This window comes from Tenebrio molitor, chromosome 5 (assembly GCF_963966145.1).
Source record: "Tenebrio molitor chromosome 5, icTenMoli1.1, whole genome shotgun sequence".
In the NCBI taxonomy this organism is placed as follows: Eukaryota; Metazoa; Arthropoda; class Insecta; order Coleoptera; family Tenebrionidae; genus Tenebrio; species Tenebrio molitor.
The window spans coordinates 15270536-15295688 of NC_091050.1; the positions used below are offsets into that span (position 1 = coordinate 15270536).

The window sequence follows — 25153 nt, forward strand, 5'->3', positions numbered from 1 at the left end:
TCACATTTTACGAAAATTTATTTTCGTACCTGAGACCGCGTTCCAGCGTCGCTCCGTCGCAACTCGCCCGCGCTTTTCCCTTTCGGGGAAACCCTCTCCTCGCTTTTGTTTGTCTTCTCGAGTAAGACGAGTTGTTTAGTCGTGTGTCGTATCGATCGAGCCGATGCATTAAGTGATAAAAAATATATCATTAACAGTGTAAACAAGCTATCACTTTGTGCTTTTGTGATGGGCTGTAAGCATTTTTTAAGCAGATGGGCCATATGCGCGATAAAAAGTGGTTATAATAATACGAGCGTTATTTTAGGAATATCCCTACTGGCTTTGTTTCATACCTGATAGCACTCCACTGCACAATATCAACGATATCAACCCGTATCGATCACGGGACAGTTACTTAGTAAACCTCGATGCAAATCTCTGACCGTCTAACGGCCCCGAGTTATTTCCAGACCGAGGCAATACAGGACGAAAGCTCTCTGGACCAATGCCGTCCAACGCTTGTCGAACGAACGCAACAAGCGCAAGGACTTCGCCGCGATCGCGTTCGCCATGATGAACTCCAACAAGGAGGCGGCCAAAGAGAACCATGACGCGGTCAAACAGGTACCACTCGCGATTCTGCCGAACAGACCTAAAACCTCCACTTGCAGGATGGTACCGACGCCAACATGACCAACCACCTGCAAGGTCCCCCCAGCAACAGCAGTTCCCTCAGGAACGGCAAGATCGACGAGAGGATGGACTTCTTCAACAGCTACAGCCACCAGGACTTCTTCTCCAGAGAGGACGACTCCACCGACGCCACGCACGAAGGTACTGTTGTCAGTTGCCGCTCTCGATCCAGACTAATCGATTGATCTGTTGCAGCTGTCGCCGAAGGTACTCGTCGAAACATGTTGTACACTAGAGTCGGCTCGAGTACTACTCCGTTTTGGTGTTGTTTCAGACTTCGCGAGCGTGTTCAAGCGGGGTCTGATGTACAAGGGCATCTACTGGCCCAGCTTGACCAACAGCTTCCAGTCCAAGCACCTCGAACTGGCGTACCTGCGGTACTCCCACCGCCAGCGCCAGAAAGCTCTGATCATCGTCAACATTGTAGACTTGTTGCTGAAGGTAACTCCACCACACGGCTCTTCTCAAAGTATACGAACGATTTTCAGGCTGCTTTGATCGTAGTTTGGGCAGTGCAGTCCGAGACTTTGGGGGATGACGGCAACTACCCCACCAACGTCGTCTGGTCCGTCTGTTGCATGTCGATCAACATCGCCGTCTCCATCTTGGGGTGGTGGAGGTGTTTCGCCAACAACTACCTCCACTGGGCCGCCGTCTGCACTTGGCTGCTCCTGACAACTCAAAGTTCGACCCCACCCTCAAATTGTCTCACGTTGAGACTCAGTTTTACTGATTCCAGGTTTCGCTGGGGATGGCTTCGGCTTCAGTCGCAAACAAGACCTGGTCTGGTACGTCCTGTTCACGGTCTTCGTCCCCTACGCGATGCTGCCGTTGCCCTTGAGGTGGTGCATGATCGCCGGGTGTCTCTCGGCAGTCGGTCACATCATAGTCACCTCCGTTGAACTCTTCGACGACAGCGACAACATCGTGAGTCACACCGGGAGAGACCAGTTCTGGCTCAAACTGTCCTCTTTGCAGAAGCTCGAAGACAACGAGTGCAAGATCAGGAGGATCGCGGCGAACACTTTGCTGTACATCGCTGTCAACTTCGCCGGAATGTACACCAAGTACTTGACGGACAGGAGTCAGAGGAAAGCCTTCCTCGAGACTCATCGCTCCATGGAGACGCGGTACAGGACCCAAAGCGAGAACGACAAACAAGAGAAACTTCTCCTGTCCGGTGAGTCTCGCAAAATTTGGTACCAGACGGTACTGACTCTCTTGCAGTGTTGCCGGATTTCGTTGCCAAAGAGATGATCAGAGACATCGAGAGAGAGGAGCGCGGGGGAGTCTTCCAGCCGCACCAGTTCCACAAGATCTACATCCATCGCTACGAGAACGTCAGCATACTTTTCGCGGACATCAAGGGATTCACAGGTGAGCTTGTTTCGAGTGTTTTCGCGCAAATCTAACCGCCGGAGTAGCTTTGGCCAGCCAGTGCAGCGCCCAAGAGCTCGTCAGGATCCTGAACGACCTCTTTGCCAGATTCGACAAGCTCGCAGCGGTAACTCCCCCCCAAGAGAATTTTTCCCTTGTTGACGACTCTCTTCCAGGAAAACCACTGCTTGAGGATCAAGCTGTTGGGCGACTGCTACTACTGCGTGTCGGGCTTGCCAACCCCCCGTTCCGACCACGCCCACTGCAGCGTCGAGATGGGTCTACACATGATCAAGGCGATCAGAGATACAAGACACAAGACTCAGGTCAGTATTTATTTAAGACATTGAATTGCAATACTCGTACACGTCCAAGAGGCGCTCTCCGAGTCGTGTCTTGTAAATGTGGGACTTTTGGCACATGCGGGCGAGGAAGTCTATGCGGTCCTCGAAGAAGAAACGGTTGCAGGTTTCTTCGTCGGTGAGGAGCGACGCGATATCTTCGGGGGTGCACATGTTGAACATGGTGTACATCGCAGCTTGCAGCACCATCTCGACGCGCATGTAGTCAATCGCGCCGACCAATTCGTCGTAAGGGTAGGTTTTGGAGATGTCGCAGTTGTGGGATTTTAGCACTTGGGAGAGTTCGTCGTAGTGGAGGTGTTTGATGGTTTCTTCGTGCTGTAGTGTAGTCGTACGGTCTGTGGTCAGGTGAAGGAGCGATAGTAGGTTGTGACTTGTAGGACAGTACCTCAGCAGTTGGAAGTCGATGAAGCGACAGTCTAGCGGTTTATCTTCGTCCAATTGTACCAGGATATTGCTGGACCACAAATCTCCATAGATAAGAACGTTTCTGAAACGGTCGGATGCGGTAATCACCGAGTAAAACAGTTCTGTCAATTTGGATCGGTGTTTATTCAAATTCTCCTGGTTGGTCTTGGTTTGCAATTCGGGGTACAAACTGGTAGCGTCGAAAACTCCTTTGACTCCGGTTGCCATCATTCTGGCTCCTGAGTGAGTGGCAGATCCCAGAATAATAGATTCTTTGAAGATACGGAAGAATTCTTCCTTTAATCGATACGGCCGGCCCAATCTTTCCGACACTCTCTCTTCATAGACGAAAGCGCTACCGTGAAACTTTGCAGTTTTATGACGAACATTGAAAGCATCTCCAAATCGAACGGCTTCAAAGCTGACAAGCTGCGATAGTTTAGCAACGACATGTCTTCGAAAACCAATAGATCTTCTTGTCTTTGGAAATAGCAAGCCGGCAAGCACTCGTCGATAGTGTCGATTCCTTCTTCGCAAAATTTCTGGACCAGAGTTTTGTATAGGAAGGTTTCTTTGATAAAGCTGCTGCCGTCTTGGACTACTTGTTTAGAAGCGGTTCCTTTCGGCATGCATTTTATGAAGCAATTGATGATTTCTTCCTTCTGACGGCGAATCTTGATCTGTAATTTGTAATAGTCGCCTAGAAAACCGTTGACTTCATCCAGAGGAGTCAGTTTGAAAAACAAAAATTCGTAATTTGTTGTGTGGAATTTATTCTGGATGATTGAGAAACAATCTTCTTTGGGTAGCAAGGGACAATTCAGAAGTTCTTTGAGTTCACGCAAAGTCATGTCTTTTTGGCAATTTTGCTGATGAAGAGCTGCTTGTAGTTTCACCAGTGGCAGAAAATTGTGAACTCCCAATTGCAAATCTTCAAGCGATAAGATGTGATCAATATCTAAACAATATTTTTCCAATTCATCTTTTAAGCACTCGTGGTAATGAGCAAGAAGAGAATGGAAGTAATGTTGACGAAAATCTTCATTCGTGTTGAAGAAAATGACTTGAAGGACGGCGCACATCGGTGGGGAATATTGCTTGGACCTAAAATTAATTAATCTGGACTCGCTCGGAACCTTTTGGTCACACTTGAACATGATATTTTCGCGAATCCGGTTCCCATGACAAAGCGTTCTTCTAAATTTCTTCGACAATTGCCTCTCATTTAGATCTTCCACAACTTTGAATGAATCGTCTTGATTCTTGTCTTTCAACAAAGAAGAAATCAAATCGGTGGCTACTTTTTTCTCCACATCAACAACAGAATGTATCACTTTGTGTTCTTAGTCCAATCTATAGATTTGTCCCAATTGCTTGGTCTTGATTTCTTCGTAAGCAAAACTTCCGGCGTGAAACTTGACCAAAACTCCCAACGCGACTCTAACGTGCTCCAAACTGAAGAAACCTGATTCCGAATTGTAGTTCTTGAAACCTTGCCACGTCAAATCTTCAAAAAGCAAAAAATCCGACCTTCCGTGAAACAGTTTGGGCGTGATTTTCGGATCAAACCTCGGAATCGTCTTCTTGAAGTCGTCGAAGAGAATTCGATTGATTTTCGGTTCGTTCGGTGTGCATTTCGCGAAGAAATTTAAAGTTTTCTCTTGGCAATCGTGATTGACCGTGATTTTGACCAAAAAATTTTCATCTGGAAGACGCACAACTGTGAAACGTTGTCCGCGATCAGACATTTTCTGGCGACAGCGTCGCAGTCTTGCATCGTGAAACACTCGAATTCGCTCATCTTTTCGATGGACTGAAGTGGACTGCTTGCTTCTCTTTTTGTGTGCTAGAGGGAGACTGTAGTTTTGCTTCCACATGACACGGGAAAACACAAGGCAATAAAATTTAATTGAAACCAATTCAAACGTCGGATATATTCGAATTAATAAATAGTGATAAAGCAAATTAGCAAAGTGCAAATAGTCATTGTTTCTGAATCTGGTGTTAATCTGTGGGTTATTGTCAGAATTTGGTCTCTTTTGGCACTAAATAGACACGTATTTGTCATAAGAAAAATTCGCAAACATAATTTCCTTTGTCATTTATTTTTCACCACCTTGCGCACTTTTTAAATCCTACTCGGGGTCATTCATGATACTGGGTAAACGTTTGGAACCTGTAAATAGAGATAAAGTAAGTCGCTATCAAAGTGCAACGCGTTACCTGTGCATTACCATAACACCGAATCAATATCCATAAACCTAAATCTTCAAACATTTCAAGAACTTGGAAAGTATCGGTAAGCAATTGTAAATTGCGGCAAGTATTGAGTTGCTGCAAATATATTTTATTGTGAAAAATTTAGACCATCGGTTAATAACAATAATAAAATTCATTTTATTGGAACTAAAAAATTTTCTGTAATTAATCTTATTTGCATTTTCTACTAAAACGTTTTAAGATAATAAACTAGGCAAAAATGAATAGGGAATTCCACAATTTTTCTTGGAAAGCAAAATAATTGCCCCAATCCTCCCACGTATTCTTAAACACAAGATAAATTGTTACAAGTAGTTGAAACATTACATTTAATGTGTATATTAATATATTTTTAACACATTTCATTACAAATTTTAAACGGTATTTATAAAAAATTCAAAAAAGGAAAAATTCCCTATTCATTTTTGCTTAGTTTATTTGATAAAACTTTACACGCACCGGCGGTCGTAAACTTTTTTGAAACGATAGTGAAGATGAACTGCTAAAATTGGCACGGGGCAGTTTTCACATTAACACTATTTCCAATTTAACTTTATATCAGAGTACAAGATTAACGCGTCCAATGTTTTTATACATACAGGGATTAACTGAGAATAATTTAGAGAGGAGATAGAACAAAACGATCAAAACCTGTTATATTGACTTACAAATATATTTAACGTTACAGTTTTTGGCTAGTGGAGGTTTTCAGTGGCTAGTAGGAAATACTGTTAAAATTTGACAAGCCTCCGCAAGTACAATAATTCGAAGTGTGGTAAACTCCTTAATAGCGATTAGTTTATTAAACGTACGTAATCCGATAGAACGCTGTAATAGAGCATTGAAATCTCGTTTTAAATGTTTAGCAATGACAGGTGGTGCTCCTGTTTATAATCTTGAAAGAGTTTATCCTATAATAACAGCTTGTTGTGTACTTCACATTCACATTCAATAGGGTGAAGCAATGGATGTTGATGATGATGATGCGCAGTAACTTATTGCTCAAAATGATGTTGAAAATTTTGGTGGTGTTGTGATTAATGGTTTGCAAAATTATTATTATTAATTAAAACAAGACTTACTCATTAAACGGTTTTTACATTATAAACATAACTAGTAATTTTCTTTAGTTAAGAAAAACAATTGGAATTGGAATTAAGAAATTTTATTTTTGTTTTTAAATTTAGTAGCTGTTCTTCAATTTATAGTCTTCTTTTTTGAGTAGCATTCAAGGTGCAATTCTTCAAAGATATTTTTTAAACGTAAGTTAGTCTCTTTAGAAACTTCTACAAGGCATTTCTTCATGTTTGTTTTCTCCTTCGGTGTTGTACTTTCCTTGGATTTCTGTGTACTTGAAGATCCAGCAATTTTAGTTTTTGCATTACATTCTCTTCTCTCTCTTTATCTAGATTTAGTGTACTAGCAGTTGTCGTATTTTATTTACATTAGCCTCTCTTTTCTCTAGCTTTTTATTTTCAGCGCGAAATGGCGCAGGAAGTCTTAAAATAAATTCATCCTCATTCATCAGCGATTGTTGAATATTGGTTACTCCAATACCGGGCCCTCCCAATATGCCTAACGAAAGTTTATGTAGATACAGGGTGATTCTGAAATAAGTTTGGAAAAAAAAGCGGAATATCCTTGACACAAAATAATTCTGCGTAAATGACTTTTGGAGGTGAAATCAAAAGGAAGGAAATTACCCTATATCCTTGTATTTTCAACGCCTATGAATAGGGAAAATTTGTCCGAATTTGTTCACTTCATTAGCAACCATTGTTACATTAACTACACAATAAAGGCGTAGGTGCAAGCACAATGCGTTGTAAATGTTTCTATGGAAATGATCGAGAGGAGTAAGGTTACGTTTGTGACTGACGGGCACCTTTGATTATATTGTTCCTAAACTACCAAGATAATCATGTAATCACCTTTAACTCAGCAGCGTACTAGCAATTTTGACCAACTTTTCAATCATTTGTATCTCGAAAACGAAAAAACTTTTATAAGAAAAATTTTTTGTCTATGACTTCTTCTCATCATCACCAATTACCAGGTTTTTTTTCCAAACTTGTTTCAGAATCACCCTGTATAAATTTTGTATTGTGAAAAATTCAAATTAAATAGGTACCTTAGATACTTTCTTTCCTTATAAAAGAACATAACAATTGTTCTGATGTAGCCAATTTCTCCGCCCCATTTTTCTCCAGTTTTTCTTGCTTCTCGGAAGAGACTATTTGCTTTTTGTTTCGTTCGTGTGTTCAAATCTGCAAACTTCCTTTTCAGATCTTGGCAGGCCTCACCACTGGTGAAACAACATTCACTTTCTCTGACACAACGGCCCATATAAGACTAATTGTCCTGAAACCCAATTTAAACTCAATAAAATGACAGGTGTATTTGCAAATAACGAGCATTTCGCGTACCTAAAACAGGCCGCGAAATCCAATTTCGAGGCCGTTGTTCTTAACGAACGTTAAAGTAAATATCATTTATTTAATACAAACGCAGAATTTATAACACTTTTTAACTCTGCAGGAGTGCACGAAACTAAAACATCGCTATTACTGCAATTCTCTTCCGATATTTTTACGACTATTTCATTTCTATAGCAACATGAAAGCCGAATTTATATGTATTTATTGACAGTCAAGTAAATTTTACTTGTTCGTTTTATAATATAATTATAACACCTTGACTACGAAATCCTTTAACAGCGCCGCAAGCGGCCTTGGCGACAATGTTTCTCTCGGTACTTAAAGAAAGATTTCGCGGCCTTGATATACAAATAACTATTGTAGTATCCATGACAACTCAACTACGTACTCGATAAAATCCAGTAAGTTATCGATAGCTTACAAAAATTTCGTGAATTCGGTTGCAATCTCATCGTCAAGCATTTATAAAACATTTGCAATTTGCAGTAAGTACCCGTAACTATTCGCAAACTACTGTTCGTGAATGACTCCCTAAGCAATCTAACTAAGTGGTCACAACAAAAACTCAATCTCTGTATAAAAATTTATTGACTTGTTAAGAGCTCATAGAGTTGCAATAGTCGTACACATCCAAAATGCATTCCCTGAGTCTGGTTTTGTAAAGCGAAGACTTTTGGCACATCGCCACCATAAACTCCTTGCGATCTTCGAAGTACACTCGCCTGCAGACCTCTTCGTTGGTGAGGAAAGAGTTGATCTCTTCGGGAGTGCACATCGTCAGGACGCAATCTATCGCCGCTTGCATCACCATCTGAGGCTTCATGTACTTGACGCAACCTAGAAAATCTTCGATGGGATAGATATCGTCGACTCTGTAACCGTAAAAGAGAAGAACTCGAGATAACTCGTCGTAATAGATTCGCAGTAGCTCAGTCTCGTGCTTGAGTCTCGTAGCCCGATCAGTTGTGAGATGAAGAATCGAAAGTAGATCGTAAGCTGGAGGACAGTATCGCACGATTTGGAAGTCGATCAAGACGCAATCGTCTGGAGTGTCTGTTTCGTCGAAGTGGACCAACATGTTGCTGGTCCACAGATCTCCATGGGACAGGACGTTTCTGTAACGATCAGAAGTCTTGATCACTGAGTAGAAGAGTTTCTTGAACGTGGGCCAAAATTTTCGGAAGTTGTCCTTGTTGGGCTTTGTTTGGAGCTCGGGGAATAGATCGATCGCGTCGTAGACTGACTTGATACCGGTCGCGAACTGTCGAGCTCCTAGATGTTTCCTGTCTTCGAAGAAGAGAGGTTCTTTGAAGTAGTCACTGTAGGCGTCGATCAATCGGTACGGTTTGCCACCCCCTTCTGATATTCTCTCCTCGAGGATCAAAGAGCTGGCGTGGAATCTGGCAAGCTTTCTCGTAGCCATAGTCAACATGGTGAAATCTAGAGGAGCCAGAGCTGACAGGTTGCGATAGTTGCGCAAAGACATGTCTTCGAAGACGAGAAAGTCGTCATGTCTTTGGCAGTAGCAAGCTGGAATGCACTCGTTGATGATGTCGATTCCGAGATTTTGCATCTGAGGGACTAGGATTTGGTACATGAAGACCTCTCGACTGAAGGTATCAAGATCGCGGGCGATCTCTTGAGGAGTACCACTCTTGGGGGTGCACTTGACGAAACAGTTGATCGTTTTCTCTTCAGACAAATGGATTACTTTTATTTGTAGTCTGTGGTACTCGCCTAAAAATCCGCTGACGTCGCTCAGTGGAGTCACTTCGAAGGATTCCAACTCGAAGCTGGTGGTCCCTATTTTGTTCTTGACGATGACGTAGCAATCTTCTCTGGACAAGAGCGGGTAAATCAACACTTCTTTCAGCGCTTGTTCGGCTTCTGCGAGCAGTTGATCTTGATTCCGCTTTTCTTTCATCAACAAAACTCTTTCCAATTTGATCAAAGGCAAGAAATGGTGGACGGCAGCTTGCAGATCTTTGTTCGATAGAATTTGGTCCACATCTGTGCGATACTTTTCCAGTTCTTTTTTGAGACACCTGTGATAGTGGTGCAACAAGGATTCGAAATGATGCCGGCGCAAGTCTTCACTCGTATTGAAGAAGATCAATTGAAGAACGTCGCAGACAGGTGATGCGTAATAGTTTGGTCTAAAATTGATCAGTTTGCACTCTTCGGGAACTCCTTTCGCACACTTGAACATGATGTTCTTCGAAGTTAGTTTCCCGTGGCACAGCGTTCTTCGAAATTTTGAAGAGTGCTGCCTTTCGTCTAGATCTTTCATGGTTTTCGAAAAGTCATCTTCTGTGTTGTCCAACAACGACGATACCACACTGAGGACATCGTCTTTCTGCAAAAAGACGTTAGAGTGATCCACCAGATATTCACTTTCTAACGTGAAACTCTTCTGGGTTGCTTTCGACTTGGCTTCTTCGAAGGCGAAACAGGCGGAGTGAAATTTCGCCAAGACGTGTAAAACAATTCGAATGTGGTTCAGATTGAGAAATCCGGATTTGGAGTCGCACGTGTGGAATCCTTGTAAGTCTAGATCTTCAAAAATCAAGAAATCTTCTTTCTTCAAGTACAGTTGCGGAGTGATTCCCGGTTCGAACTCTGGGATGACCTTCTTGAAGTCGTCGTAGAGAATTTCGTTCATCTTCGGAATTTTTTCAGTGCGTTTTCCAAAAAATGTCAACACTTTTGTCCGACCGTCATGATAGACGTTCACTTTGATCGAGTAGTTTTGACTTGGCGACGGTATCACCTCAAAATTCACTATAGTGGCGTTGTCGAGGTGTTGCTTGACGACACGGTCACAATCTTCGGAGGTGAGCAAAGCGGCGTCCTCCATTTTTTCGGCTGAGAATGGACTGCACGTCGCGACTTACTTTAGCCTTATATACGCGAGGGAGACTTTGTTAGGGATTAATTTACGACGCGAGCAAACACTTCTTATAGAACAGATTTAAATTAGACGTCAACTACAATCAAAACTGTTATATAAACAGAGTCTAAAATAAATTACTTCAATGCAAACAACATTTATTGTCTCGAGGGTATTAGACTTGTTGACCGAAGATAAAAAGTTGTTACGCTTTCACCATCCTAGTCTCGAGAGAGCGGCTCTGTAACGACACTTTAGCTAATGATTTAGACCAAGACTTTCACATTATTGCATCCATTTGGTAAGCTCGAGGGATAAGAGCGAGGGGCATTTCTTTATTATTATGTTGGCAAACGATTTAATTAAACTAAAGCGAGGACACCACACTGACGCACTCGTACAAATCTAACACGTTTTCTCTAGTTTGCTTCGAAAACTGGGACACTTGTCGCACACTTCCTTCAAATATTCTTCCATATCTTCGAACAAACATCTGCGCTGAAGCCCTTCGTCGACAGAATTGAAGACATTTCTTCTACATTGTTATGCACTATAGTTTATTGGGGCTTTGTGTAGTCGATACCACCGACGAACTCTTTTGAAACGGCACAAAACAACGCTTTGTAGTTGCACAAAACAAAACTGTACTTATCTCTTCGTAATAGATTTGCTTCAACTCTGCTTCGATTTAAGACTAGTAGCGCGGTCAGTTCTCAGATGAAAAATAGAGAGAAAGTCGTGAGCGCGGAGACTGTACCTGTAGTGGGCTATTTATAGATTTGTTGTCGTCAAACTACACCTACACCATCACGTTGATGGTCCAGAGGTCGACGTGGGACAACACGTTTCTGTGACAGTCTGAAGGTTTGATCACCTCCAAGAATATGTCTTCCAGTTTTGGCCACACTTTTTGAAATCGAAAAGAATTTTAACGGTAATTGTTCACTTTAACTACTTCTGGAATTTTCGCGTTTTTCCTAGCTAGACAGCCTCAGGACGTCCTCCTACATCGTTTCCCACCAGTCAAACCTTGTGCAAATGAAAATTTTCCTTACCCTTTAGTTATACTAAGACTTGGCGCGACCTTGACGCGACCTTGAAACACAACAAGAGAGAAAAAAAAGGCATTTGCACAAGGTTTGAATGGTGGGACACGATCTAGGAGGACGCCCTGAGGCTGTCTAGCCAGAAAAAACGCGAAAATTCCAGAAGTAGTTAAAGTGAACAATTACCATTTTAACTTCTGGGAATAGATTGACGACTGATGAATGATGATTCGCAACTGTGAAACTTATCGTTCGTTTTCAAACATTTTCTGGCGCAGCGTCACAGTCTTGAGTCATGAAATCTTGAATTTGCTCGTTTTTCTTCAATGGACTGAAGTGAACGGCTCGCTTTTATTTTTTTTGCTAGAGATGAGACCATCTGCTTTGACTGCACGTGACACGGCTGACACGACAATAAAATTAAAATTGAAACCAATTCAAACGTCCGTCGGTCACAATCGAAATACTAAACAATGATAAAGCAAATTAGCAGAGTGCAAATAGTCATTGTTTCTGAATCTGGTGTTAATCTTTGGCTTATTATCAGAACTTGGTTAATTTTTTTTGCACTAAACAAACACGTATTTGTCTGAAAAAAAATCACAAACGTAAATTCCTTTGTAAATAATTTTTTACCGTTTTACACAAATTAATCTTACTTTGACCAAAATCACTATAATTATATCAAGGACATCTAGAGCAATTTGGATCCAACATTAAATGCTAAGCATTCTTAACTAGGTGGTCACAACAAAAACTCAATCTTTCTAAAAAATGTTTTTGGCTTGTTAAGAGCTCATAGAGTTGCAATAGTCGTACACATCCAAAATGCATTCCCTCAGTCTGGTTTTGTAGCGCGTAGACTTTTGGCACATCGCCACCATAAACTCCTTGCGATCTTCGAAGTACACTCGCCTGCAGACCTCTTCGTTGGTGAGGAAAGAGTTGATCTCTTCGGGAGTGCACATCGTCAGGACGCATTCCATCGCCGCATGCAGTACCATCAGAGGCTTCATGTACTTGACGCAACCTAGAAAATCTTCGAAGGGATAGATATCCTCGACTGCGTAACCATACAAGAGAAGAACTCGAGATAACTCGTCATAATAGATCTGAAGTAGCTCAGTTTCGTGCTTGAGTCTCGTCGAACGATCAGTTGTGAGATGCAGAATCGAAAGTACATCGTAACCTGGAGGACAGTACCGCACGATTTGGAAGTCGATCAAGACGCAATCGTCTGGTTTATCTGTTTCGTCGAAATGGACCAACAAGTTGCTGGTCCACAGATCTCCATGGGAGAGGACGTTTCTGTAACGATCGGAAGTCTTGCCCACTGAGTATAAGAGTTTCTTGAATGTGGGCCAAAATTTGTGGAAGTTGTCCATGTTGGTCTTTGTTTGGAGCTCGGGGAATAGATCGATCGCGTCGTGGATTGATTTGATACCGGCCGCGATCTGTCGAGCGCCTAGATGCTTCGTGTCTTCGAAGAAGAGGGTTTCTTTGAAGTAGTCGCTGTATGCATCGATCAGTCGGTACGGTTTGCCTCCCTCTTTTGACATTTTCTCCTCGAGGACCAAAGAGCTGGCGTGGAATTTGGCAAACTTTCTCGTGACCATAGACAACATGCTAAAATCTAGAGGACTCAGAGCTGACAGGTTGCGATAGTTGAGCAAAGACATGTCTTCGAAGACGATGCAGTCATCGTGTCTTTGGAAGTAGCAAGCTGGAATGCATTCGTTGATGGTGTCGATTCCGTGTTTTTGCATCTGAGGGACTAGGATTTGGTACATGAAGACCTCTCGACTGAAGCTGTCAAGATCCCGGGCGATGTCTTGAGGAGTGCGTCCTTTGGGGGTGCACTTGACGAAACAGTTGATCGTTTTCTCTTCAGACAAATGGATCACTTTGATTTGTAGTCGGTGGTACTCGCCCAAAAATCCGCTGACGTCGCGCAGAGTAGTCACTTCGAAGGACTCCAACTCGTAACTGGTGGTACCCATTTTGTTCTTCACAATCACGTAACAATCTTCTCTGGACAAGAGCGAACAAGTCAGCACTTCTTTCAGTGCTTGTTCGGCTTCTGCGACCAGTTTATCTTGGCACCGTTTTTCTTTCATCAACAAAACTGTTTCTAATTTGATCAAAGGCAAGAAATGGTGGACCGCAACTTGTAGATCATTGATCGATAGAATTTTGTCCACGTCTGTGCGATACTTTTCCAGTTCTTTTTTGAAACACTTGTGGTAGTGGTGCAACAAAGATTCGAAATGGTGCCGGCGCAGGTCTTCACTCGTATTGAAGAAGATCAATTGAAGGACGTCGCAGACAGGTGACGCGTAATAGTTTGGTCTAAAATTGATCAGTTTGCACTCTTCGGGAACTCCTTTCGCACACTTGAACATGATGTTCTTCGAAGTTAGTCTCCCGTGGCACAGCGTTCTTCGAAATTTTGAAGAGTGCTGTCTTTCTTCAAGATCTTTCATGGTTCTCGAAAAGTCATCTTCTGTGTTGTCAAGCAAAGACGATACCACACTGACTACTTCGTCTTTTTGCAAAAAGACGTTAGAATAGTCCACCAGATATTCACTTTCTAACGTGAATATCTTGTGCGTTGCTTTAGACTTGGTTTCTTCGAAGGCGAAACAAGCGGCGTGAAATTTGGCCAAAACGTACAAAACAACACGAATGTGGTTCAGACTGAGAAGTTCTGATTTGGGGTCGCACGTGTGAAATCCTTGCACCTCTAGATCTTCAAAAATCAAGAAATCTTCTTTCTTCAGGTACAGTTGTGGAGTGATACCCGGTTCGAACTGGGGGATGACCTTCTTGAAGTCTTCGTAGAGAATCTCGTTCATTTTCGGATTTTTTTCAGTGCGTTTTCCAAAAAAAGTCAACACTTTTGTGCGACCGTCATGAGAGACCTTCACTTTGATGGAGTAGTTTTGACTGGGCGACGATATAACCTCGAAATTCACTATAGTGGCGTTGTCGAGCTGTTGCCTGACGATACGGTCACAGTCTTCGAATGTGAGCAACGCGGTGTCGTCCATCTTTTCGGCTGAGAATGGACTGCACATCGCGGTTAATTTTAACCTTATATACTTTGTTATGGATTTATTTACGACGTGAGCAAATACTTCTTACGAAGCAGATTTAAATTAGACGTCAACTACAATGAAAATTGTTATATAAACAGAATCTAAAATAAATTACTTCAATGCCAACAACATTTATTGTCTCGAGGGTATTAGACTTGTTGACCGAAGATAAAAAGTTGTTACGCTTTCACCATCCTAGTCTCGAGAAAGCGGTTCTGTAACGACACTTTACCTAATGATTTAGACCAAGACTTTCACATTATTGCATCCATTTTGTGAGCTCGAGGGACAAGAATGAAGGAAGACAATTTGCACACTCCTTTATTGTTATGTTTACAAACGATTTAATTAAACTAAAGCGAGGACGCCATCCTGGCGCACTCCTCGTACAAATCTAGCACGTTTTCCCTAAGTTTGCTTCGAAAACTGGGTGACTTGGCGCACACTTCCCTCAAATACTCTTCCCTGTCTTCGAAAAAAAATCTGCGACGAACCTCTTCGTCGACCAGAATTGAAGATATTTCTTCTACAGTGTTGCGGATGATGGTGTGCACTACGATTTGTGGTCTTGTATAGTTGACACCATCGACGAATTCTTGAAACGACAAGATCTTGTTCGCTTTGTAGTTGTACGAAGACAAAACTGTGGTCAACTCTTCGTAGTAGATTCGCTTCAGCTCTTCTTCATATTTCAGTCTGGTAGCGCGGTCAGTTGTTAAATGAAGAACAGAGAGAAAGTCGTAGGCGGGGGGAATGTACCTGATGCACTGGTAGTCGACGAAATAACAATCGACAGGTGTGTCGCCTTCAAACTTGATCAAAATGTCGTTGGTGCTCAGATCTCCGTGAGATATGACACTTCTGTAGCGATCCGACTCTTCGTAAAATCGCTCGAGCAGTTTTGGCCAACATTTCTTCAAGGTTTCTTCGTTGGTCTCGGTTTTGAGGTCAGGAAATAGGTTTGCCACTGCAAAAACTGAATCTAGACCAGTTTTTACTAGTTTGGAGTTTTCGGGAAAAGCTTTGAGGTGTTGACTCCAATCGTCTGTCACATTGTAGGCTCTCTTCAATTTCTCCGACATTTTCTCTTCAAAGATGATGGTGGAGGCGTGAAATTTTGCAAGTTTTAGCACTATTGTCGACAATAAGTTGAAATCGAAGAGGGTGACACTCGACAAGGTGCGACACTTGAGTGACATGTCTTCAAGAACCAGGAGATCTCCGGGTCTTTGGAGGTAACAAGGAGGCAAACAATCGTTGATGGTGTCGATTTCTTCTTCTTGCAACTTTTTGACAAATGTATCATAAACGAAAACTTCTTTATTGAAGTAATTCCCTTCTTCGGCTATTCTTCTTCGACACGAATCTTTTGGCATAGACTTGACGAAACAACTGACGGTCTTTTCTTCCAAGGAGTGTCGAATCTTGATCTCTAGGCTTGAATAGTTGCCCAAAAACGCTGTCACACCGTGCAAAGGAGTTGTCCCGAACGACAAGAATTCATAATCTGTCACATTTTTATTTTTAAGAATGACGTAACAATCTTCTCTCGTTAGGCTACTCGCAAGAAGAATCTCTTTGAGCTCTTGTAGCGCCTTATCAGTCAAAATTTTATCATGAGTGCGCTTTCGCATCAAAACTGTTTCCAGCTTGATCAAAGGCAGTAAACTGTGACTTGACAGTTGCAAATCTCCAACTGGTACAATTCCGTCAACGTCCAAGTGGTACTTCTCCAACTCCTCTCTCAGTCGGTCGTGGTAGCAAGACAAGAACGAATCGAAATGTTGTTGGCGCACCTTCTCACAAGTATTGAAGAAAATTACTTGGAGGACGTCGTACACAGGTGGCGCGTACAGTTTTGACTTGAAATTGACCAACTTGCATCCATCTGGGACCCCATTATTGTAATGGAAAAGTATGTTCGTGCCGAGCAGGTTGCTGTGGCACAACACTTTCCTAAAGCGCCCTTGAGACTGTCTCTCCTCCAAGTCTTCAATCACTTCTTGCACGCGTTCTTTGTTCTCAAGCAAAGACCAAATCAAGTCTTCTTCCTCTTTTACGTCGATGTTGGTCTCGTCTAGATCGTACTGGTCGTTCAGTTTGCATCTTTTCCCCAAGTCTTTCGACTTGATTTCTTCATAAGCGAAACCTGCAGCGTGAAACTCCGCCAAAACGCTCAACACCCGGTGGATGTGAGTCGCAGTGAAGAAATTCGGTTGCGTCTGGAACTTTTGGCAAGTCAAGTCTTCAAAGAATAGCAGTCGGGACTTACCGCAGTGGAATTTAGGGGTGAACGTGGGTGTGAAACCCGGAACTATATTTTTAAAGTCTTCGTACAGGATTTTGTCGATTGTGGGGATCTTCGACTGGGACTTGGCGTAGAAGTACAAAGTTTCTTCTCTAGAGTCCCTCTCGATTGTAATTTTGACAATAAAGTTGTCATTGTGGCGAGGAATTGCTTCGAAGTCGACTGTTGGGGCGTCGATCTTCAAACACTGTTTGACAACAACGTTGCAATCTTCGACCGTCAGATCCCCCATGGTAAGGACACAGAGAGGACAACTTGTATACTAATGTGAGTAACGTGTGCAAATTGATAAAGAGCAATTAAGCGAGCGCGCGAACGGTAAACAATGACAGAACAAGATTTATTTGAGCGTTTATTGTTTAACACAACACAAAGAAAAATGTTTTCGCAACGCTAATGTCTCTAAAAATCACGTAGATACACGCTTTCATTCTATTTAACTGCCTTCAAGGCCACCACGAGATAAAAATAATCATCTCTACTTGGATCAAGGTCGGAACAGTTCAATGGCAATGTAATCTTATCGCAACTACTTAAACAGTTTCTTTAATACAATTCTATTCTTACATAACTCGACTAAAGCGAGCAGGAAATGGTGTCACAGAGGTCGTACAAATCTAAAAGACACTCTTGGAGTTTTGCTTTGAAGAATGACGACTTTTCGCACATCTTCGTCAGGTAGTCTTTGCGATCTTCGAAGAAGACGCGCTTGGAGACTTCGTCGTCGGTCAGAAACGAAGATATTTCTTCGGAGGTGCAGGTACAAAACATGTTGTACATGATCGACTGCATCACCATTTGTGGTCGAATGTAGTCAACGGTCTCGACGAATTCTTCGTGGGGGTAGATTTTGGTAACGTCGCACTTGTACAAAGACAAAATCTGGTCCAGCTCTCTGTAATAAATCTGTTTGATTTTTTCTTCGTGCTTGGATCTGGTGGCGCGATCCGTCGTCAGGTACAGTACTGAGAGAAGGTCGTGAGCAGGTGGACAGTACCTAGTGCACTGATAGTCGACGAATCGACAATCTATGGGTTTGTCGTTGTCAAACTGCACCATCACGTTGTTGGTCCAGAGGTCGCCGTGGGCCAACACGTTTCTGTAACAGTCTGAAGGTTTGATCACCTCGAAGAACAAGTGTTCCAGTTTTGGCCACACTTTTTTGAAATCGAAAGGAATTTTTACTTCTGGGAAGAGATTGACGACGTCGAGAATCGAGCGGACCCCAGTTTGCATCAGTACCGCCCCCGCGTGGGTCTCATCCTTCAAGAAGAAGATTTCTCGAAGATACTCACCGTATTCTTCACCTAGTCTGTACTGTCGCCCGATTTTCTCCGACATTTTTTCTTCAAATGCAAACATACTGGCGTGAAATTTCGCTAGTTTTTTGACAGTTAAGGAGAGAAGGGTCAGATCGTAAGGGATTTGCGACGGAAGACTGCGAAAGTTTTCCATTGAGATGTCGTCAAAGACAATGAGATCCTCGGAGCGTTGGAAATACGAGAAAGGAAGACACTCGGTGATCGTGTCGACATTGAGTTTTTGCATCTGAGGGACTAGGATTTGATAGATGAAGATTTCTTTGAAGAAGCAACCAGTTTCTTAGACTATGCCTTTCGAAGCGTCGCTCTTAGGCATACACTTGACGAAACAGTTGATCGTTGTGTCTTGGTTCTGGAGGCGAACGGAGAGTTGCAGTTTGTGGTACTTACCCAAATATCCGTTGACCTGGTCGAGGGGTGTTACTCTGAAGGACAAGAGCTCGTAGTCAGTTGTGTTTGTTTTGTTTTTGACGATGTCGTAGCAGTCTTCTCGAGACAACAGAGGACAGTCGAGAGCTTCTCTCAGTTCTTGCACTTTCTCACTATTCCGATGAAGAAGAGCTGTTTCTAGTTTGATGAGTGGTGAGAAATCATGAGCTCCTAGGCGCAAATCTTCAACTGGAAAGATTTTACCAATGTCCAAACAGTACTTTTCCAATGTTTCTTTCAAACAATCGTGATAATGAGCAAGTAATGAATGGAAGTATTTCCGATGTAAATCTTCACTTGTATTGAAGAAAATCACTTGAAGGACGTCGCAAATCGGTGGGGCATATTGCTTCGATCTAAAATTGATCAATCTGGACTCGATCGGAACCTTTTGGTCACACTTGAACATGATGTTTTCGCGAATCAGGTTGCCATGACAAAGCGTTCTTCTAAATTTCTTCGACAATTGCCTCTCATTTAGATCTTCAACAACTTTGAACAAATCGTCTTCGCTCTTGTCTTCCAATAAAGACGAAATCAAGTCGGTGACTTCGTCTTTCTTCACATCAACAACAGAATGTATCACTTTGTGTTCTTGGTCCAATCTGTAGATTTGTCCCAACTGCTTGGTCTTGATTTCTTCGTAAGCAAAACTTCCGGCGTGAAACTTAGCCAAAACTTCCAACACGACTCGAACGTGTTCCAAACTGAAGAAACCCGATTCCGAATTGTAATTCTTGAAACCTTGCCAACCCAAATCTTCAAAGAGTAGCAAATCTGCCGTACCGTAATAAAATCTTGGGGTTATCTTCGAATCAAATTTGGGAATAGTTTTCCTAAAATCGTCGAAGAGAATCTGATTGATTTTTGGAGTTTTCGGCGACACCTTGGCGAAAAAGTTGAGAGTTTTTTCTTGAGCCTCGTGACTCACCACAATCTTCAGTAAAAAATTTTGATCGGCGAGTCTCACCACCGAAAAATTTACAGTGTGGACATTTTCACTTTTCAAACATTTTCTAACAACTCTCTCGCACTCGTCGAGATTCAACAAATTAATTTCTTCCATTTTGTGTCGAACGAAGACGCCGAAAAATGTAGAGTCTTCGGTTTTATATATCGGGACGCGGATGCAGATTAATTGAAGATAATTCAAGCAATAAATCTTCATTTAAATTGAACACATCTCGTGGCACAATTGCAAATGTTGGTTCTATTTAGTGTCTGATGATGCAGTGAGCACCTATTGTTAGGAAGCATTAAATATTTTTTCTTCTTTTGACAAGCACGAGGTATGTAGATTTTCCTATAGAATTCAAATAGGTTTAAAAAAAAACAACGGAAAATTTGTTGCAGAAGAAAGTCGAGACGGTTTGACAATAGTATAATCATAATCTTGGACAATCTGAGCAATAAATATTAATTAAGCTAAAAATAAACCTGCAATTGTTTTATAAGTAACTGGAAGGATCAAGATCAGTTCAGTTGGTGTCAGAATCATGGGAAAAGAGTTTCAGGTGTGTGAAATTTCCCATTCGGATTGTCGCAAAGTTATCGGTGAGAAGTTGAAGAGTAAAGACTTCAAAGTCTTGGATCACGAACAGATTCCGTTTTCCGAACGCAACGGATATTTGGGCGAGCACTGCACTCTCAGAATCGATATCGAGCGCGATGGCCTCGAAGAAAGCTTCACATTTTTCGTGAAGGCTCCTCCGCGGTCGCAGTCCCAGCGCAACTTCTTGGAGGAGATCAACGGTCACTTCAAGGAGAAGAGTTTCTTCAACAAATATTGCCCCAAGCTGAAGAAGCACGGAGTGGACATCCTCGACGGCGCCGTCCCCACTTGCTACCACATCGGCGACGAGATCTTCATCTTCGACGACCTGAAAGCTCTAGGCTACGACACTCTCCCGTCGCGCGCCCCTCTCACCGTCGACTGCGTCAAAGCCGCCCTCTCCGCGTCGGCCAAGCTCCACGCCAGCGGCCTGATCCTGGAGGAGCGCCTCTCCTTCCGTCTGACCGACGAGTTCGCAAGCGAGGTCAGCGAAACCTTTTATTCGGGGACGAAATCGCCGGAGCGTGCGATGAAATCATGCAAAGAGGGTCTGCGGGCTTTGATCGACGTCACGCACAAACCCGAGATGAAAATCGGCAAGGAGGCGTTCGCCGAGAGGGTGCTCGAGGGGTGCGACATGCAGAAGGTGTACGTGAGGCCCTCGACGCGGTTCAGGAACACGATCTGTCACGCCGATCCTTGGACCAAGAATTTCCTGTTCAAGTTTGAGGCGGGTCGGCCGATAAATTGCGTCGTTGTCGACTTCCAGACGTACAGGTACGGACCGCCGGCGCAGGACGTCCTCGCCTTCATCTATCTGGTGACGGACAGGGGGACGAGGGACGCCCACCTCGACGACCTTCTCCACTTTTATTACGCCGAGCTGGCGGCGAACATGGAGAAGTACGGGGTCAAGGACGTGGTCACGAAGACGGAGTTTTTTGACAGTTGCGATTATTTCAAGCGGTTCGCGCTCACGCAGACCCTTGCGCATTTTCAAGTTGTCATTCTGTCGGATGAGATCGCCGAGGAGCTCTTCGGCGACCCCGACAAGTCGGAACGAGTGATTTTTGGCGACGGAAGGCGCGATTTCGTCGTCACGGTGTGGCAGAGAGACCCCATTTTCAGGCAAAAGAATAGCGAGATCATCGCAGATCTTAGGGAATTTTACGAGGCTCAGTTGACACTCTGAACGTTGTCAACACTGATTTATTCCGTATACAACGATTCAAATGAAGACTTCCCATTTTCCGATTTATTTTTTAATTCCTCACAAACACAGAGCAATTGGGGATGCTTAAATTTACAGAAACTTAAATGTCATTCGTGAAATAATCGTTTATTTACAGAATGAAATACACGAGAATTTTTAATTGCAGAATTTTGACAGTTATAATTCAAACCATTCAATCGCAGAAACAAGGGGCGACAAGGTCGCATATGTCATTGTCGTCATCACGTCATTCAATATGTCAGTCGTTGAATTAGAAAATGTCTCTTCGGTCAACAAAAATCTACTCTCGCCGAGAGGCAAGATAAATATATACAGTGTGTTGCATGTTGAATATATTTTTTATTGTAAGTATCTGACCTGACCTCATTCCTGTACCAAAAGATACTCTTTTTTAAATAATATGAAAAAATGTATTGCTTCACAACTACAGATAGTCACAATAATCCTTCAAATCCTGGATACAATCACGAATCCTGTTCTTGTAGGCGTCATCATCGTCCATATTCTCCCTAACTAGGATACTCCTGTCCTCCAGCAAGGCCTCCCTGTTCGACTCCTTGTTCCCAAAATAATCCTTGATCACTTTAGTGCGTAACAGAATCAACGGAAAATAGATCCCGGTTTGCACCAACCCAAAAACTTTTTGCTCCTCACAACTGGCCAAAAACTCGTCGAACGGTATGACTGTCTTCATGTCGTACCCCGCAAGAGTAACGTGTTTCTCCAGACTGGTATAGTAGATTCCGATCAGATTGTACATGTACTTCCTGCGAAAGTCCCTCGACGTGGTCAGATGAATAAACGACATCACATCCTGCGCGGGTGGTGTGTACCTGGCGCACTGAAAATCAACAAGTCTGCACTTGACAGGTTTACCACAGTCGTCGCGCTTGACAAGGACGTTGGTGACCCAAATATCCCCGTGACACACTACGTTACGGAATTTTTTCGAAGGCTTGGCCAGCGCGTAGATTCTCGCGCACACTTCTTCGACCACCGTTTTGAAATCCTTGCCCGAGAGGAGCTTTTCCGAAAAGTCGAAGAGCTCGATGCACTTCACGATTCCTTTGAGCGCAGCGTCTAGACCCTCCTTGTTCGGGAAATCCTCTCTGTCGTTGAAATAAGTCTCCGCGAAGTCTTCACCGTAGAGGTCGATCAATCTGCAAGACTTCTTCTCCTCGTAGATCAAGGTGCTGGCGTGGAGCTTCGCCAGAGCCTCCAGCACGACTTTGACCGTGTCGTAGTCGAGAACTTGGTGTTTGTCGGGGCTTTGGTACTTCTCCTCGGCGAGGTTGTCCAACACCAGGTATTTGTACGGCGTGGTGAGGTAACACATCGGGACGCAATCGCTCAAGATTTTGATTTGCTCGTCGTGCATCAAATCAAAGAGCTTGTACACGAAGATTTCCTTCTTGAAGGAACCGTTCCCTTCGATGAACTCGATCACGAACTCCAGTCGGGGGTAGAGTTTGACGAAGAAACTGTACCGTGCTGGGGACTCGTTGTTCGACTTGAGGGTCACGTTGAGGATGGCGTGGTCCCCGCAGTTGCCCACCCACTCTCCCAGCATGTCCAAGCTGAAGCTCTCGACCTCGGTGTCCGATTTGAGCCGCCTTTTTAGAACCGCCGAGACGTCTTCTTCGCTCACGGAAGGTTTTTGAGGGTCCTCCATGGCTGCAAAACGAAGTTACAGACGCGTCTGCCAAGTTTGGTACTTACTTAGTGGTCCAAGTCACAACTGGTACTAACGCGTGGTGTATCACCTGAACAAACACTCTCTAACAGAGTTTATAAATAGATCAGCGGCGTCTCCGCTTTATCAAACATGGAAAAACACACAAGATAGTGCTTGTTGATCTAAGTTTGTTATTGTTTCAGGTCGATCTGAACATGCGAATAGGAATCCACTCGGGGTCAGTCCTTTGTGGGGTTTTGGGCTTGAGGAAGTGGCAGTTTGACATCTGGTCCTACGATGTGACCTTGGCCAACCACATGGAGTCCGGGGGAATCCCAGGGTAGGTTGTGACTGTTTTGATCCAACCCCCCCAATGAAAAAGTTTCCAGACGCGTCCACATCTCCGAGACCACTTACCAATGCCTGAACGGCGCCTACGAGATCGAGCCGGGCAACGGACAAGAGCGCGACTCCTACCTGCGCGAGCACGACGTCACGACGTACTTGATCAAGCAGGTGGAGCCCATGAGGACCAGGAGGCGACTCGCCTCGAGACCTAGTATTTTTTCGAACAAGCTGTGGCCGGAGGACGAGCACGTCGTCAGCGGCTTGAGCTCGCCGAAGACGCCCACGACCCCGGCGTCGCCGCCGCCGCAGGCGTCGATAGAGAGGAGCGACAGCGGCATCCAGCAGAGCACGGTCGAAGAGGAGAACACCACCGACTGGACCCCCGAGATCCCCTTCGAGAATGTAAGTGCGGCCCCGGTGTGGATCAGCGCGACTCAGTTGTTCTTGCAGCTGCACCACGCCCTCTCCGGCGACTTGGACGAAGACCTCGACTCCATCAACTATCCGTACAACAAGCAAAAGTACGACCTGGCCGAGAACAGGATGCGCAAGAGGGGCTCGACGTTTCCTTCGACCACCGAACAGGTGGACGACATCATCGACCACAGCATCGAGATCGAGAGCAACAAGAGGATGCGGAGCGCGAACGTCAACACTTGGACCTTGAGGTTCATCGACAAGGAGATGGAGTACCAAGTTGGTGGGTTTCGTTTTGTCCCTTCCAAATTTACGCTGTCGCTTCTAGTTCAGTCAACTGAGGGAGGACATGTTCAAGTCCAACATGTTGTGCTGCTTCATCATCTGGCTCTTCATGGTGGTGTGTCAGGTGGTCGCGATCAAGCAACTGAGCGACATCGTGATCGCGTTCTTGACCGTCACCACTGTAGTCTTGACTTCGACCAGCGTCCTGGTCATGGCGGAGGAGTTCGAGCAACTGCCGGAGTCCCTCCAGAAGATCTCGTTCACCCTGGTGCACAACAGGAGGAGCAGGACCGCTTTCATCTGCGGAGTCATAGTCATAATGGCCATGACGAGTTCTTCCAGTCTGCTGATCTTGAAGACCAACGACGAAACCACCGACGCTACCGAATCGAAGTTGTTCCTGAAGCAACCGTTCTACTTGTCCAACTTGACCATCATCAACAGTGACAGTTTGACGTTGAATACGTCGGAGAAGACTCGAGAGTTTCTGTGGAACCTGCTCACCAACGGCAGGAACCTGACGAGTTTAGAAGCGCCGAAACAAAACTGTTCGGACTCTTGCTTCAAGAGCCTCCTCAAGACTGTCGACATCGAGGAGTTGATGAAAGAGGCCGAGAACATATCTCTTCTCAATAACGAAACAGCAACAGTCATCAACAGCATGAACCACAAGTTGCAACTCCTCAACCAGACGCTGTCGAGTTTGAACATCACCAGGAGAAAACGGTCGGTACCGAACGACACCGAGATCGTCCTCCTGCCGGTACTGGTCCAGAGAAGCAACAGAATCGAAAGAAGCGACAACGACACTCGCTCGGAAGCCACCTGTCAACACCCCGAGTACATCGTTTTCACTTGGATCTTGTGCTTGATCGCGCTAGCCACGGCCCTCAAGCTCTACTACTTGATAAAATTATTCCTGGCTCTGGTCATGCTGGTCGCCTACACCGTGCTCATCCTGGTACCTTACGAAGAAGAATTCAGGCTGAACGTCGGTAGGTAAGTTGCGGTCAAGTCCGGAGTTGCTGGC

At 44.0% G+C, this 25153-nt stretch overlaps 9 protein-coding genes across 11 annotated transcripts in view; 2 read left to right on the top strand and 7 right to left on the bottom strand.

The window, feature by feature from the left end:
• Positions 1-25153, top strand: part of LOC138130419 (adenylyl cyclase 78C-like) — a 57258-nt gene that overhangs the window by 30154 nt on the left and 1951 nt on the right. For 2 of the 3 annotated variants that reach the window (XM_069046886.1, XM_069046885.1), the window contains exons 3-15: positions 453-606; positions 654-816; positions 871-882; positions 950-1116; positions 1164-1359; positions 1415-1855; positions 1903-2052; positions 2100-2179; positions 2229-2378; positions 23277-23413; positions 23463-23823; positions 23872-24117; positions 24167-25122. In XM_069046886.1, coding sequence (XP_068902987.1) covers positions 453-606; positions 654-816; positions 871-882; positions 950-1116; positions 1164-1359; positions 1415-1855; positions 1903-2052; positions 2100-2179; positions 2229-2378; positions 23277-23413; positions 23463-23823; positions 23872-24117; positions 24167-25122 — 3213 coding nt within the window. Of the gene's footprint in view, positions 1-452; positions 607-653; positions 817-870; positions 883-949; positions 1117-1163; positions 1360-1399; positions 1856-1902; positions 2053-2099; positions 2180-2228; positions 2379-23276; positions 23414-23462; positions 23824-23871; positions 24118-24166; positions 25123-25153 lie in introns of all 3 variants that reach the window. The other variant, XM_069046887.1, reaches the window with a different exon arrangement.
• On the bottom strand, positions 2368-3143 carry LOC138130432 (uncharacterized). Its single transcript, XM_069046908.1, has one exon. It carries the CDS (start codon positions 3051-3053, stop codon positions 2391-2393), a length of 663 nt encoding a protein of 220 aa, XP_068903009.1. The 5' UTR covers positions 3054-3143; the 3' UTR covers positions 2368-2390.
• Positions 8091-11332, bottom strand: LOC138130423 (uncharacterized). The gene has a single exon (XM_069046898.1). The coding sequence runs from the start codon at positions 10374-10376 to the stop codon at positions 8115-8117; it is 2262 nt and encodes a 753-aa protein (XP_068902999.1). The 5' UTR covers positions 10377-11332; the 3' UTR covers positions 8091-8114.
• LOC138130422 (uncharacterized) lies at positions 12069-14593 on the bottom strand. Its single transcript, XM_069046897.1, has one exon. It carries the CDS (start codon positions 14530-14532, stop codon positions 12244-12246), a length of 2289 nt encoding a protein of 762 aa, XP_068902998.1. The 5' UTR covers positions 14533-14593; the 3' UTR covers positions 12069-12243.
• On the bottom strand, positions 14861-17365 carry LOC138130425 (uncharacterized). Its single transcript, XM_069046900.1, has one exon. The coding sequence runs from the start codon at positions 17091-17093 to the stop codon at positions 14907-14909; it is 2187 nt and encodes a 728-aa protein (XP_068903001.1). The 5' UTR covers positions 17094-17365; the 3' UTR covers positions 14861-14906.
• On the bottom strand, positions 17392-18409 carry LOC138130430 (uncharacterized). Its single transcript, XM_069046906.1, has one exon. The coding sequence runs from the start codon at positions 18407-18409 to the stop codon at positions 17438-17440; it is 972 nt and encodes a 323-aa protein (XP_068903007.1). The 3' UTR covers positions 17392-17437.
• LOC138130427 (uncharacterized) lies at positions 18464-19780 on the bottom strand. The gene has a single exon (XM_069046902.1). It carries the CDS (start codon positions 19778-19780, stop codon positions 18464-18466), a length of 1317 nt encoding a protein of 438 aa, XP_068903003.1.
• LOC138130429 (uncharacterized) lies at positions 20078-21729 on the top strand. The gene has a single exon (XM_069046905.1). The coding sequence runs from the start codon at positions 20109-20111 to the stop codon at positions 21354-21356; it is 1248 nt and encodes a 415-aa protein (XP_068903006.1). The 5' UTR covers positions 20078-20108; the 3' UTR covers positions 21357-21729.
• Positions 21488-23136, bottom strand: LOC138130428 (uncharacterized). The gene is made up of 2 exons (XM_069046904.1): positions 23118-23136; positions 21488-23072 (listed from the first exon to the last, which is right to left on the bottom strand). The coding sequence occupies exon 2, from the start codon at positions 23068-23070 to the stop codon at positions 21823-21825; it is 1248 nt and encodes a 415-aa protein (XP_068903005.1). The 5' UTR covers positions 23071-23072; positions 23118-23136; the 3' UTR covers positions 21488-21822.

Coding starts and splice junctions, on each gene's coding strand:
- LOC138130432 (XM_069046908.1), bottom strand. CDS start 3,053: ATGATGGCAACCGGAGTCAAAGGAGTTTTCGACGCTACCAGTTTGTAC.
- LOC138130423 (XM_069046898.1), bottom strand. CDS start 10,376: ATGGAGGACGCCGCTTTGCTCACCTCCGAAGATTGTGACCGTGTCGTC.
- LOC138130422 (XM_069046897.1), bottom strand. CDS start 14,532: ATGTGCAGTCCATTCTCAGCCGAAAAGATGGACGACACCGCGTTGCTC.
- LOC138130425 (XM_069046900.1), bottom strand. CDS start 17,093: ATGGGGGATCTGACGGTCGAAGATTGCAACGTTGTTGTCAAACAGTGT.
- LOC138130430 (XM_069046906.1), bottom strand. CDS start 18,409: ATGCAAAAACTCAATGTCGACACGATCACCGAGTGTCTTCCTTTCTCG.
- LOC138130427 (XM_069046902.1), bottom strand. CDS start 19,780: ATGAAGATTTATTGCTTGAATTATCTTCAATTAATCTGCATCCGCGTC.
- LOC138130429 (XM_069046905.1), top strand. CDS start 20,109: ATGGGAAAAGAGTTTCAGGTGTGTGAAATTTCCCATTCGGATTGTCGC.
- LOC138130428 (XM_069046904.1), bottom strand. CDS start 23,070: ATGGAGGACCCTCAAAAACCTTCCGTGAGCGAAGAAGACGTCTCGGCG.